This window comes from Callithrix jacchus, chromosome 19, assembly GCF_049354715.1.
Source record: "Callithrix jacchus isolate 240 chromosome 19, calJac240_pri, whole genome shotgun sequence".
In the NCBI taxonomy this organism is placed as follows: Eukaryota; Metazoa; Chordata; class Mammalia; order Primates; family Cebidae; genus Callithrix; species Callithrix jacchus.
Window position 1 is genome coordinate 15,862,526 of NC_133520.1, and position 16,021 is coordinate 15,878,546.

Sequence of the window (16,021 nt, forward strand, 5' to 3'; positions counted from 1 at the left end):
GCTTTTGATAGTTTCTGTGTTATCTCTTATGAAATGTTTCATCTTCATTTTGTAAAATTCCTGCACCACACTTATGGCTCCAAGAAGCCCTAATTTCTTTTAGAATAAAACAGTTATTTCAAAACCACAATCTGGGTTCTAGACACTCTGCTAAGTTGGACATTGTTTCTAAGGGCTTTCAGTAGGATAAACTAGAAAATATTGATTCAAAGATAAATATATCTCATACATTTATATTGAGACTTGCTATTCAAATTCAGTACTCAGTTTTTACATAACTACTTCTCAACAACATGAGACTTTCTTTCATTCTGGTTCTTAAAAGCAGAAGAAATGGCAGAATTCAACGTTCCAATATTACTTAGCTGTTTTGTCCCAGATGTCAGACTGTTCCGCTGAGGGCTGGGTAATTTACAAACGACTTAATTCTTTTGCTCACAGTTCTGGAGGATGGGAAGCCCAGAACCAAGATACCAGTGGATTCAGGGTCTGGTGAAGGCTCACTCTCTGCTTCAGAGAGGATGCTCTCTTGCTGCATCCTCACGTGGTGGAAGGGGCAAGGCAGCTTTCTTCAGTCTCCTTTATTAGAGCATTAGTCCCATTTATCACCTAATCACTTCGCCCAAAGCCCCACATCTTAATACTATTGCATTGGGTATTAGGTTCCAACATAGGAATTTTGTGAGGACACCAAGTTTCAGATCATAGCACCATGACACAGTAAGTCTCAGAATGGCAATGCCACCAACACCAAGATTACCAAAAACATTCCAAATTGTTTGCATATACTCTTGCTACTTTCTCCACTAAGAAAAGCAGTTCTATTACACGGTCAGAACATAGAGCCATTACACACTATACTGTCTCCTTCTTAGTCCTCCTTTAGTCATAGTTCTACAGGTAACTCTTTATTTCTTGAGTTTTTATGTTGATGTCTTTCTCATTTCAGTTGTCTACAATACATTCTCCACTAGGTTTCTTAGGAAGAACTCGTGGGAACTGCAGTAGACTGACTGTTAATGTTCTCCCAAAATTCATGTTGAAATCCTACCACCCAGTATGACAGTATTAGGAGATGGGGCCTTTAAGAGGTAATAGGATAGATGAGGTCATAAGGGTAGAGCCCCAGGAATGGGATTAGTGTCCTTGTAAGAGTCACAGGGAGCTTGCTTTCTCTCTCTGCTCTCCCCTAGGTGAGGACACAGCAAGTCGGCAGTTTACAACCCAGAAGAGGGACCTCACCAGAACCCAACAAGGTTGGCCCCTTTATCTGACTTGCAGCCTGTGCAACTGTGAGAAAGAAATTTTTGTTTATAAGTCATCCAGTCTATGGCACCTTGTTATACCACTAAAGGCTTGCAGTCGCCCTGCAGAAATGCTGTCTGGTGAAAGAACAAAATAGCCCAGCATCTGATGCTTTTATTTTTTCCACTTAAAAAAAAATACACACACACACACACACACACACACACACACACACACACACACACTGTATAGGCACACCAGAAGTTCCTTTAGGTGCCCCAACCAATCATAACCTTCCTTCCCCCAAAGTACCAGTTATCCTGTTATAGTTCTTATTTCTTTGCTTTTTTTGTTGTTGTTGATACAGAGTCTAGGTCTGTCACCCAGGCTGGAATCTGAATGTCTGTGTTCTCCCAAAATTCATGTTCAAATCCTACATAGTCCAAACTAAGAGAAAAATACTTTCTGAGTTTTTGCATGTTGATAACCACATGTGCCCTTTATATGTAAGTCAGTTTTGCTGGATATAAAATCGTTGGCTCTCTCTTTCATTATGTATTTTAAATGTGTTTTTACTTTTTCCCATCTTTAAAATGCTGCTGTTGAGAAGTTTAACTATAAACATTTTCCCTTGTAAATTACGTTCTTTTTTTCTTCTAGAAGCTCAAAGTACCTTTTCCTTTTCTTAGTATTAGTCATGCTGTAAACACTCTCAGGTATGCAGTGTGCTTTTTCATATGGCGCCTTTTTTAAATTTCAGAAAAGTTTTTTTGAGTAAGTTTTTATTAGTTCAGATCCTTTGCTTTGGTTTTCTTTGTGATCTCCAAGTTCCATGTTCTTTGCCTACTACAATATCTGGCACTTTCTCCTGAATCCTTTTTTTTGAGACAGAGTCTCACTCTGTTGCCAGGCGCCAGGCTGGAGTGCAGTGGCGCGATCTCAGCTCACTGCAACCTCCACTTCCCGGGTTCAAGCAATTCTTCTGCCTCAGCTTCCCAAGTAGCTGGGACCACAGGTGCGCGCCACCACCCCCAGTTAATTTTTGTATTTTTTAGTAGAGACAGGGTTTCATCAGGGCTCGATCTTTTGACCTTGTGATCTGCCCACCTTGGCCTCCCAAAGTGCTGGGATTACAGGCTTGAGCTACCACGCCCCGCAAATCCTTTTTATTTAAAAAATTTTTTTCACCCAGCACTTTGGGAGGCCAAGGCAGGTGGATCATGAGGTCAAGAGATCAAGACCATCCTGGCCAACATGGTGAAACCCCATCTCTACTAAAAATACAAAGATGAGCTGGGTGTGGTGGCACACGCTTGTGGTCCCAGCTACTCGGGAGGCTGAAGTGGAAGAATCGCTTGAACCCAGGAGGCGGAGGTTGCAGTGAGCCGAGATTGTGCCACTGCTATCCAGCCTGGGTGACAAAGCAAGCCTCTGTCTCAAAAAAAAAAAAATTCAAATTCCTTTTTAATTTATATTTTTTAAGGTTTATTTCTGTTGTGCTTATTCACATTTCTGTTGCGATTATTATTATTATTATTTTTTGGAGACCAAGTCTGGCTCTGTCACCCAGGCTGGAGTGCAGTGCGAGATCTCGGCTCACTGCAACCTCCATCTTCTTTGCTCAAGTGATTCTCATGCTTCAGTCTCCTGAGTAGCTGAGTTTACAGGTGTGCACCACCACGCTCAGCTGTTTTTTTGTACTTCAGCAGAGACAGGGTTTTGCCATGTTGGCCATGCTGGTCTCAAACTTTTGACCCAAGTGATCCACTGGTTTCAGGCTCCCAACGTGTTGATATTACAGGTGTGAGCCACTGTTTCCAGCCTATTCACTCTTTTGGCTTCTAATTTAGTCTCCACTTCTGAAATAATAGTTTTCTTTAATTTCTAATTATTTCCTGCATTAACTCATTTCTAAGCTAATTCTAATTTTCGTTGGTTCATGTCTTCTATAATTTTTTATGTCTTTCAGCTCATTTGGAAATTGTTTCTGTTTTATTCTGTTTTGTGAACCCATCTTTCTGGAATGCTCCCATTGTTTGTAAAGATATTCTGTTCCTAATTGTCTTTTCTCTTATCTTTGAGTGGCACTTGATGCTGATTCTTTTCTGTTGTGCATTTTTACGTGAAATTAGTTTTCCTAAACTGTAAAAATAAAGTGGGTAAAGTAAAGAAAAGTTTCTAACTTCCCCGAGCTCCCTCTTCTGTTGTTGTTTTGGTGTTTCTTTAAAGCATGGCATCTTGCTTTCGGAAATTTCCCGACTGCTCTTCCCTTCCTTTGCTCTGGACCCTTCTCTTGTTGCTAGACTATTCACATTTATTCCACTCCCAGCAATCTCTCCTAAGTGTAGGATCTGGTATTAGAAGGCAGTGCTGGCAGGTCAATTTTGAGAGTTCAAAGGCCAGTCCTCTAATTCCCCCTATCTTTAGGTCTTCGCACTTAGCAGGTGTTAGAGTGGGGACAACACCTTCCGCTTTCAGCTGCTGTCCTCAAACTGGCCCACTGAGCTTCCCAGTGAATACCAGTTGGCTATTTGGGGTTCTCCTGTCCTCAGGTCAAGTTAGAAGCTACACTATTGCTTCCTTTTCACTCTCACATATCATGCAAGTCTTGTAGCTACAGGTATTTTGTCCCAAACTGCTTGTACTTTTGGGATTCATGGTTTGTCACCTAGTTTTGTTGGAAATGTTGTCAATGAATTTATTTTGCTATCCAGTTTCTCCGTATGCTGCTGCCATCTTCACTCTCTCTCCAGCGGCAGCAGTACCTCGTCTAATTCAAGCGAATTTTTCTTCCTCTTGGTTCCTTCCCTCAGCCTGACACAGGCTCAGTTCCGCTGAGTCCCCGTATTATAGCATGTATGTGTTTGGGAAGGGAGATGTACAAAGCGAGTAGAGGTTGCTAATTGTGAGTAGAGTTGCAGAAAGTTAGACACAGTTCCTGCCCTTAGCAATTTATAACCAAGACTCCAACATACATCCACTTAGTGAAGCAGAACTACAACCACGGAGTTTCCAGTCACAGCTCTTATTAGCTGGCCATGCCAACTGGAACAAGTCAACCTCCTAGGACCTTAGTTTCTCCATTTGTAAAACACAGAGCACATCACTTGCCCTAATTGTACAGGTTGTATAGAAATGAAATAAGGAAAGCATATGAAATCTGGTCCCCAGTAACCTGCATCCTTGAAGGCAGAAACCCTGTGTTCTTCATCTGTCTCTACCCCTCCATGCCTTGGACAGTGTTTGACACATTTCAGAGCACTCAGTGTTTGCACCTTGAAAAAAGTATTTAAAGCCTTATTATGTGCTCATTAATTTTAAAAGCTCCAGAGCCTCATCAATGGTGACAAGAGTTAATATGGCCATGCTTGAGGGCTAGAGAGGCTAGCCTCGAAAAGACCCTTCGCATGGAAGAAATGGCCTTCACTCCAAAAGTCAACCATCAGAAGACACGGAAGAGCTGAGTTTTTAAAATGCATTTTTTATTATTCAGCCTTCAGCAGAAATGTCACCTTTCTAAAGCAAGCTGTTATCATGCGCTCCCTGTGCCAAGCAGGCGCCTCTGAGGAGCAGGATTTTATCTCAACATTTTTAGTGATTTGTGTTTCTCTTTCAAGGAGTTCCATGCCTTAAGGCACCTGAAACACTAACAGCACAAGAAGGTAAGGTTACACAAGGAGTCGTCTCCACAACATGAAACGGAAATTTTTTTGCAAAACAGGTCCAGGATCAGCATCAAAGCTATAGTCCGCAGTCACCCTGCCCAATAATTCATGTCCTCTCCGCGCAGCTCATTGTTTTCTGGTGGGCTCCTTGGTTGAAACCATATTCTCAGAGAAACTCCGTTTTGTGGCAGGGCCCCCGTCAGCAGGCTCAGCCACATGACAGGCCTAGGAGCAGGCAGCACAACTGCCGGCAATGCTTGCCAATAAGCCAGATGCTGCCACATATTGGCATCTGGGTCCTGGAATAGCAACCATGTTCTCAGTCTGGCTAGGGATTCTGACCCTAGCTATGGAAGGAGACAAAGGAAGGAAAGAAAGAGACGGAGCAAGGGGAGGGAGGGCAGACTGTGGAAGAGTCTCTTGGTAATTTCCCTACCATGGATTTAGAGCTTCCACAACAAAAGACTCGTTGGAAAGCTGCTACCAATGCTGCAATGGGCGGGAGAGGTAGAGACGGGAGCATTCTAAACCCAGCGAGTTGTTTTGGCACCTGGGGAGTGGGGGTAGTTGATTCAAAAGGAGACAGCTGCAGCAGGCAGCAACTGCTCTCCCCTCCTTTCCCTCCAACCATGATAGCCCACAGTGGAGATAAGCTACGGGATATAGCTTAAATCTGCAGCAGAGGGACAGAGGGTGGCAACATCAGGATGGCTGTCGCTCCCCGCTCTCTGGGTGCCAAGATTTTACCAGTGCCAGCGAGGCCAACTAAATGGCAAAAGCGAGATGCAGATCGCCATCTATAATCAGGAAAGGTATGATCAGGGTGTTCTGATCACAGGAATGGCGTGCAGGCAAAAGGCAGCCCTGTGCCTTGCTGTGACTTCTGCTGCTAAGGAAGTACCAGCCTGACAGAGGCTTCAGGCCCTGCTCTAATCATATTAGGTGGAGGCATGGCCCAAAAGGGGTGGGCTGAACCCCAGTTTAAGGTTTGAAAGAAGAGATGACAATAAAAAGCATGCAGCAGTTCTTTCTCAAAATAGCAAACTGTATCCAATGTCCCCTTTCTCCCACATCACGTTTATGAAGAATTAGTCTTACGTTTGAAAGAAAGGTATATGCGCAAGGGAGAATAAGAGACAGACTACATGGTGAAAAGCACCCTAGCTCTGCTGTCAGAAGATTGAAATCATAGCCACTAAGGTAATTTACCAGCTGGAGGGTAGATTCTCCTGAGTCAAACCGGCTTCTCTCTGTTCACCAGATACTACGTTTCCTAACCAGAAACACTTGAGTGTGCCTCTGGTCATAATCAGTGTGTGGGTCGGGTCAGGAGGGGAAGGACATTTAGTGGCAATCCCTGCCCACCACTGGAAAAAAAGCAGTGCAAAGCCTGTTCTGTCAAATGGTGATTTTGGCAACAGTGTCACTTCAAAAAAAGAGCAGCACATTATCATTAATACTGAGTCCAGGCACAGGAGACCAAAGAACTGCTGACCCTGAAGTCCCACCTATTGAAGATACAACATTATCTAAACATTTTGCAGGCCCCATTGAGAGGTCAAAATACACTTTATTAAAAATCTCATCTAATAATCTTGGCCCTTTATAAACAAAAGATCCATAATTTAAAGTGAAAGACAATCACCTACGTTCCCCTCGCCCCACACATACACACTTAACTTTCAGCAAACATCTGACATCCAATTTCACTTTACTACTATGAAGACTGATGCCCATTTTTAAAAGGTAAAACCAAGCCTATCCAAAACCATCCCCAGCTGAGTTCCCCAGTTTTAAAGAGAACACAGAACAGCTCGGCTACAAGGTCAGAATCCAATGAGAACATTCTGGTATCTTTCCCAAACTTGGTTTTGAGTCTTTGCATTCAGATTTTGAACAATGCAGGGACCAAATACCGAATTTCCACTGTGGTTTTGCTTAAGAAGGAGCAAAAAACCCAAAAGTATACAAGTAACCAAAGGAATTATAACTATAATTTGATGTTTATGCCATCTATTTCTAAAATGGATAACAGAAGCTGTCTATATAGGGTGAGTTATTTGTGCCTGAATCTCTTTGGGGGAACTAAACCACTGCCCACACACGCTCGTCATTTTGCCCCCATCCCCTTGCCTTTTCCCTTCTTCCTTGTCTTCATTGTCTGTCGTCTCCTATCACTCTTTCCCCTTGATCCAAGGACTCCTGGGCTAGGATCCTAGGAAATATGATAAACACTGAGAATGTCTTCAAACTCAAAACATATACCGCAGGATAGGATGCCCACGATCAGGCATGGCAGAGGCGATAACCTGAATTGAAACAACGCCAGTAGTTCCCAAACTTGAGCAAGCATCAGAATCATCTGAAGGGGCTTGTTAAAACACAGACTGCTGTGCCCGCCCCCGGAGTTCCAATTCAGTGGGTTTGGGATGAGGAAAGAATTTGCATTTCTAACTAATTCCCAGGTAATCCTCATGTTGCCTGTCTGGGGATCACTTTTTAGAATCATTTTCCTAAAGCTTTTATTTGGAAACAATTTCAAATGTAAAGAAAAGTTGCAACAAGAGGAAAAATTATCCATATTCCCTTGACCCAGATTGGGGACCAGTTTTTGAGAACCACTGAGCTAAGTTAAATGTATGTCAGAGGTCTGGTACAAAGAGAGAAGTCACCTGGCAGGATGTAATGTCTTCTAAGAGCAAAGATCAGAACACTATCCAAATAGAAAGCAAACCAACTATTTAAAGCAAAATGTGGGAAAAAGTGCCACAAAATGATCAAAGAGTGAGTTGGGACCCAGGGGTTTAAGCTCTGAATAGTGAATATCATTATCAACCAATGGGGGAACGTGTATAAGCTTTCCTGGTTTGTCTCTCTCTGGTGATTCCTTGGGGGTGATTTTATAAACAACAGTCCATAATCTCCTAGTATAAACTGACTTCAGGAAAAAGGGAAAGCAATTATTTGATAGGAACACTCTACCTCTATACACTTGAGAGAAACAGACGAGGATGATTAAGTACCCCCTCATTTATATTCTACCACCTTAACTGCAGACTTTATCTCTTGCCTGAATTTCTGCAATAACTCCAAACTGCTTTCCCTGCCTCTAATCTCTCTTTCTCCAATTTATTATCCATTCTAACCCTAAAATTATCTTTTTAACTGTAGGCTGCAATAATGCCAGCTCTCCAAGAACCTTCACTAGTTCCCTGCAACCTAGAGAATGAAGTCCAATGTCTCAGCATGGCATTTAACCTGGCCCCAACCTACCTTTTAAATTCACGTTATCTACGAACCAGCCTAAACAGAATACGCACAGCTTTCCATTTTCCCATCTCCATGCCTTTATACACAACAGCCTTTTTGTCCCCCTGAGAACTTTCCTTCTCTCCAAACAAAATATAAAGAAAGGAAAAAAAATTCTTATGTTTAAAAATCCTATCTACACTTCAAGGTCCTGCTCCTATACAGGAAGGCTTCCTGCAGCTCCTCAGATCTCTCCTTTGTATGCTCACCATACTCTAGTTGTACTTTATAACACTTGCCACATTCTGCCCTACTTATTATTTATGCTTCTTTCTTTCCCCTGTGTTTTATAAGATCCTTGAAGGCAGGGGCCGTATCTTTTGTTCAGAGACCAGAGAGGCCTGTAATGGGAGGGAGGGGTAGATGAAGAGAGAAAGAAGAAATGAGAGGGCAGTAGAAGCACATGGTCAGGGGAAGAGTTCAATTTTAAAGAAGTTTTCTTAGTCATTTAGAATCTTTTTGCTAAAGACAAACCTTCAAATAGCTAACACATTTTCTTCTTATAACAATCCTGAGAGACTCAACTGTTCTACAAATTATCTTAAATGTCTTGCAAACATGACATCTCCTTTTCTTCTTCTTTTCTGTTGGGTCAATTTTATATGTATACCCACATGATAAGGGCAACAACACATTGCAGTCATTATATCGGCAGTGAAACAGGCTCAAATTCTTCTACAGTCCCCTTTGACATCTGCCTCTTGGGAGGGCTAATCAAATACCTGTCTTGTGATTCCTACTCAAATACTCAAATTGTAGGAAGATTTTTTCTTTAAGTCTGGATCTCACTCTGTTGCGCAGGCTGGAATACAGTGGTGTGATCATGGTTAACTGCATTCTCAACCTCCCAGGCTCAAGCGATTCTCCCACCTCAGCCTCCCAAGTCGCTGAGACTACAGCTTGCGCCACCGTGCCCAAACTAATTTTTGTATTTTTTGTAGAGACAGGGTTTCAACATGTTGCCCAGACTGGCCTCGAACTCCTGGACTCAATCAATCCGCCTACCTCAGCCTCTCAAAGTGCTGGGATTACAAGCGTGAACCACTGTGCCCAGCTTTAGGAAGAATTTGATCAACAGAGTTGATATAAAATTTTCGATATGAAACTTTTTGAGATTTACAAAGGCAAGATGCCAGCAATTCTAAATGTGCCCCAAAGCTGGCTCATTTGTCATTCTTTCCTACCACATTCAGCAAGAGGCATTCCTGCCCAAAAGAAATCACAGCAGCCCCTTACAAATACTCACGGTCTCTGCCTTAACTACCAGCCATAGCAGCTGTCTTTAGCAAGGAGATGGAAATAGAACTGACTCAGGATAAGCATGTCACTTAATTCTTTCCTAACAGGCAGGTGGGCCATCTCTTTTCCTGGGATAGTAGAAATCGTTTCAGTTTTGGCCTCACTCTTCCTTGGGGAAGAACAAGGAATTATACTTTAAGTCCAGATCGACAGAGAAGGCTCTCTATTATCCAAGGAACTGGGCAAACATGCCTGCCAAGTGCTCTGCTGCCTCTCCCTAACCCACCTCACTGGCTCAGGTTACTTTTTCACACCACCACAAATTCTCTCTGCCTCCATTTCTCCCTGAGATGAGACAGCTAGATCAAGGGGGGAAATCATGTGATAGGTACCAAAAATACAAGGCCATACCATCTACCTACATAACACAACCAGGATCATAAATCTTACCAAAAAGGAAGCTTCTCTCTGGTTTCCTATTTACTGTCCTTGAGAGAGTAAGTGATGCTGAGTCACAAAAACCTGTAGTACTTTGCTTTCCATTTCCCTACTGCTATTCTGTTTACAACTTTATTTAGAAATAGCTGACTTCACAGATTCTGCCAATTGGTAACCCTTCAATATGAGGGCTTAATATGAAATCCTTAAATTAGCCTAGTAGACATAAAATACTCAAAAATCTAAATTACCTAGACTGGTAGAAGTTAATGTTCTGCACTAAATAGGAACAAAAAGTATCAATTTTTTACTCTGATTATGCCTGTCAAGGGACAGAGTTAAATAAACACACAAAATACGATACATCAGGGCAACAGGAATAGGAATACCACCATAGTTACTGAGAAAGGTCTACGAAATAGGCAAATGTAGGTGTGCCTAACCTCCTTTCACCTCTATGTACTGCTATCTGGACCTTCAAATCTCCTTTTCCAGTATAGAACTAAATGAGAAATAACCTTTCAATGTCTAATTTTATTTTTTTTATAACCATATAACTACCAAGGGCTATGCCACTGAGCGGGTGTACGGCAGCAACCCAAGCATCTGGGACTACTAGAAAACAGTAAGAAAACAGCTAAGAACCCTTGCCTTCCCTATAATGCTGTTTTATCAAACTAGCTCACTCTGAAAAACAGAAAAGCCATCATATGCTTGTAGAGCTTAGAACTTACCTACCCTCTCACTCTACAGGTGAGGGAACAGGTCCAGAATAGTGTTATTTGATTAAGGTTGCATGGGTAATTAGTCACAGAGACATGACCAGGACACCATTCTAAGACTTTCCATTATGGCAGAATTCTCAAACAAAGAGTGAAATACCAGGCTCCCTTACACAGAGCATTTAGATATACCAGAGTTTAAATTGACTCCTCTAAAGAAAAAAAGCTGATCAGCTTTATGCTTGGTCTTTACCAGAAAGATATCCCTAAGTGAATCTAATAAATATGTTCTGAGACCTTGGGAGGCAGAGTTTTTGGGGCTACATACCTCTTTCTATTTGGATTCCAAACTTGTGGGCAGGTAAATTCAATCAAGGCATACTAGGTGTGGAGCTCTAATATACTGTTACTAGTTATAGCATGAGTATACAATTTATGCTCTTCAGTACATGCACCACAGGAAAACAGGTCAATCGTGGTTCACACTGACCTTGAAATAAGTGAGGACGAGAAAAGCGTGAAGGTCAAAACACAATGGGTATCGTAGCTGTTTAAAAGACAGGTTTAACTATATTATCAACAGTTCAGTTAATTAACAGAAGTAGAAAGTAAAATGGTGGTTACCAGGGGGGGGCAGAATGAAGGAAGGGGAGATATTGGTCAAAGGGCAAAAGTTTCAATTAGACAGGAAGAATAGATTCTGGCAATCTATTGCATAGCATGGTGACTAGTTAACAATGTATTGTCTTTTTCTATTAATTAATTAATTATTTGTTTGTTTGTTTGAGACGGAGTTTCGCTCTTGTTACCCAGGCTGGAGTGCAATGGCGCGATCTCGGCTCACCGCAACCTCCACCTCCTGGGTTCAGGCAATTCTCCTGCCTCAGCCTCCTGAGTAGCTGGGATTACAGGCACGCGCCACCATGCCCAGCTAATTTTTTGTATTTTTAGTAGAGACGGGGTTTCACCATGTTGACCAGGATGGTCTCGATCTCTTGACCTCGTGATCCACCCGCCTCGACCTTCCAAAGTGTTGGGATTACAGGCGTGAGCCACCGCACCCGGCCCTGTATTGTCTTTTTCAAAACAGCTGAAAGAGTGGACTTTACCCTCAGCACAAAGAAATGAAAAGTATTTGAGCTGATGGATGAGTTAATTAGCCTGATTTGATCATTCTACAATGCATACATGTATAGAAACATCACACTGTATACCATAAATATACATAATTATGTCAATTAAAACAAAAAATCCTTATTATAGCAAGTTGAAAAGGTCCATGTATCAAATAGTATTATTTCGTGTCATAAATTGCTAAAATAATGACATTCTCTTTACTCTTGAGAAGCTTAATTTATCCATGTTTGATATAGAAACATTTTTATATCATGTCTTAGGATAAGTGGCACTGCACCATAATGATATTTGCAATCTATCTGGAAAAACCTTTCTATAAAAAGCATGGTGGAATAATGGTCAATGATATTGGTAATTTCATATAAAAATAAAACGCAAAATTGAGAGAAAGCAGAGACTCAAACACGTATCTGTACATCAATATTCATAATGACATTATTCATAACAGCCAAAAGGTAGAAACAACCCAAATGTCTACTGACAGATGAATGGCTAAACAAATGTGGCAATACATACAATGGGATATTATTCAGCCTTAAAAGGGAGGAAACTCTGATAAATGCTACAGCATGGATAAACCTTGAAAACATTTTGCTAAGTGAAATAAGCCAGGACAAAAAAGCAAATATTGTATGATTCTGCTTAGGTGAAGTACCTAGAATAGCCAAATTCAAGTTCATAGAGACAGAAAATAGAATAGTGGTTGCTAGGAGCTGGAGTGTGGAATGGGGAGGAGTTATTGTTTACCGGTACAGAGTTTCCATTTGAGATGATGAAGTAGTCCTGGAGATGGACAGTGGTGATGCTGCATGAAAACATGAATGTACTTAATGCCACTACCAAAGTATATATTTTAAAATGGTTAAAATGGTCAATTTTATGTTATGCATATTTTAGCAAATAAAAAAATTAAATGAGAAACACTCATGGCAACTTCTTTTATGATTTTGACCCCATATTCTACTCCTCTGCTTAAACAAACAAAATATTAAAAACCAACCAGAAAAATCAGTATCATTCACAGAATTACAGCTTAAAATATGTACACATCATTAAAAAAAAAAAAAACAAAAAAAAAACTTTGGTTCATCACCCCAAAGCCAGTTATCCCATGTTTATTACTAAAATAATTCATGTCCATTATAATTATGAATGATGTATTTACATTAAGCACAAGCTCCAATCAAACATACAGAGAGAAAGGGGGAGAAACTGAAGCAATGCAATTGTGTCAACAGACTGACATAGCAACCATCTGTTGACATTGATGTCCTTTGAATCCAAGAGACTCAAATCATGTGGTAGGACAGGATCTTCACCTTAGTTGTGAAGTCCTACTTTCATGTCACAGGGCACTTCTGGAAGGAAGTTCTGTCATGGCCAGCTCTAAGTACTTGCAGATTTCCTACTAGTCCTACACAGGAAGTCATTCTTGTGTCTCACCTGCATAAGTTCCTGTTATGAGGCCAGGGGACTAGTGAGTTGAAATCTAGTTCCAGGGAGTGATGTCATCTTGACTGAACTATGATCCTGGTGACCTGTTCCCCAACCTGGTGTTGTTGCAGCCTTTCAGATGGGGTTTGGGTTATAAGGGGGCCAAAAAGGAAAAAGGGAAGTAGAATAATAGAAAAAACAAAAAGAAAAAGGGAAAATGCTTGCACATTTCCTTTGTTTCACTAGAGCATTTTCTGTTCCATTTAATTAGATGGGAGGACCTGGTTGATGGCAGATGGTAGTTGTATAGATGATCCTGGAGTGGGGGTGGGCTCTCACCCAGATCTCAAAAATACAAAGAAAATTAAAACACTTCGAAAATTTCTATTATTTCTTTTGGTTTCTAAACTGGAAATAGTGACTTCTTCTTTGGTGACAGTTTAAAAAAAAAACAGATGTTAACACTTTTAAAACAATTGTACATTTTTGCAACAATGCATAACTACAGGAGCTACCGTAGCAACAAAAAGAAGTAACAAATACAAATGTTTGGAGATGTGTGAATACTTACATTCTTTCTATAGCATGTCCAATAAGTTAGTTCAAATCTGAGAATCTTATCACCATAAGTAACAACTAGGACTGCCATTCAATTCTATTTAGATGAAATCCTTTGCTTCTTAGCATTCCAAACCAAAAAGTAAAACAAAGTCAAGCATAAGAAGCAATGGTAGAAATGTATAATATTTCACAAGGAAAGGAACAGAGGTATTTCTTTAAAAAAAAAAAAAGGTTGGGGGGGAGGGGATATTAGTTAGAAGAGGAGATCTAATGTTTCACTATGTTTATTTGACATCATGATTTCTTAGTCCTCACACAATTTGGAAAAATAAGAACTTCCTTCCCTTTTTTGTTGCATATGTGTTAGCAGGTGTAGGAAGAATGGAATATGAAGGAACAAGCAGAGGGTGCAGAAAATGGAAAGATGGCGAAAGAAAGATGCTGTTAAAAGAGAGTGAGTGTTTATATGAACCATTCTCTAAATAAGTAGTATCAACCAAGAGTACAAAGCTGACAACATGGAGTGTCTTCTCACAGAAATAATCCGGGACCACATTCAACATACATTAATTACACAGCATCAGGGTATAGGTTTTCCATCAGAAACTATGTGTATATTCTTTTTTTCCCTCACTTTCAAGTTGCATTGATAACATTATTCATGAAGTACTTTTAGTGTATTATTAAGCAAATATTTATTTGATCATATAAACCAATCCTGGTCAGCAAAAAGCACTGTTAGCTGCCATGTAAAGGTCCTTCTTTCAAGTAAAACTTCATTCTACACCCACAGCTTCCTATCAGAGGAACTTCTTGAAGAACTCTTTCAGTTGGCTTTACAACTCATCTGCAACACCAAATGTGGATTAAATTCAGATCACACCTTGGTTGAAGATATGTATATCATCGCCTCTTGCAAAATTAGCTGATATCCAGTAACTGTAAACAAATTGTTCTCTTTTAGCCATTTCCCTCCCCGTTTCCTCTAATGGTCTTTATCCAAATGCTTTGGTGCTCCATAAGTGACTGTGAGGAAGAGGTGCCTCAGTGCTGGAGATGCCCATCATGGAGAAGATCAGAATGTGTGAAAATAACCCTGCACTACATTCATCTCATCAGTTCTGCCCAATCCACAGGGGTAAAAAATGGATGAGATTTGATATCTTCAACACCAGCAACTCCAGCACCAAGTCGTTCCAGAGGATTGAACTGTAAGAGCTAAAAAAGACAGACTTAGTGAGTAACAAGAATCTAACCAGCAAATCAAAAGAAAACCAATATTTGAAAGGAAACAACTTCTAAATTCAACCCTGATAACAAATAGTCTTAATAGCCAAGTTACCATGTTTTCTTGAAAGGGAGCTATGTCTAATACCACTCTAGCTGTGGGGTATAAGAGATACCTGAACTGAGTTTACAGCTTTTCAACTGATGGGAAACATGGCCTTGAGTAAATCACTTTGTTTCCCTCATCCTCATGTATGTAGTATAATAGGATAGTTACACCTATCAATTTCCTACTCCAAAAGTACACCATGACATTAATTAGATCTTGCACTAGATTCTGAGAAGCCAGTTACTTCCTTCATGATTAGGACATTTGGGAAGCACAGTAAGTCTTTAGACCCCTAGTGAACTATGTATGTATTGAGACTAAACTTTACCTAAAGTGTGAATAAGCTGATTCGTATTCCAAAAATCACTAGTCTTTGGCATAGTCGACACAAATGAAATAATTTAATCTAATGAGTGAAACAAGTTTTGGTTTCTTCAGAAATGGGAATCATGTGTAAAATAAGTGAAAATTTTTTGTGGCTTAATAATGTTACATGTAACAGTTATTAAAAATGTGGGAAAACAGCAGTGGTCATATAACAATTACATAGGAACTCAAGGCATGCTGGAAGAATATGCCTTGTGACATTCAGGCACCCTCAAATTTTTGTGTTCAGGCACCCTCAAATTTTTGTGTTCAGGTACCCTCAAATTTTTGTGTTAACAGCTTTACTGAGAGATAGTTTACATAGCATATAATTCATCCGTTATAAGTGTACAATTTGATGCCTTTTAGTAAATTTAAAGTGTTGTACGACAATCGTTTTAGAACATTTTGATTACCCTAAATAGTTTCCTCATGCCATCTACAGTTAATCTCCACTCCCATCCCCAGTCCTAGGCAACCACTAACCTGCCTTTTGTCTCTATAAAGTTGCCCTTTCTGAACATTTCATATAAGTCCAGTCATAAAATATGCAGTCTTTTGCTGTGGCC

General features: G+C 40.5%; 1 protein-coding gene across 16 annotated transcripts in view; it reads right to left on the minus strand.

The window, feature by feature from the left end:
• Positions 1-16,021, minus strand: part of RPS6KC1 (ribosomal protein S6 kinase C1) — a 336,154-nt gene that overhangs the window by 107,287 nt on the left and 212,846 nt on the right. For 7 of the 16 annotated variants that reach the window (XM_078356594.1, XM_008985226.5, XM_008985225.5 and 4 more), the window contains one exon: positions 12,163-14,968. The exons of the other annotated variants lie outside the window; for them this stretch is intronic. In XM_078356594.1, the coding sequence (XP_078212720.1) occupies positions 14,858-14,968 (111 nt within the window). In that variant the 3' untranslated portion in view covers positions 12,163-14,857. Of the gene's footprint in view, positions 1-12,162; positions 14,969-16,021 lie in introns of those variants that run through there. 16 annotated transcript variants of the gene reach the window in all.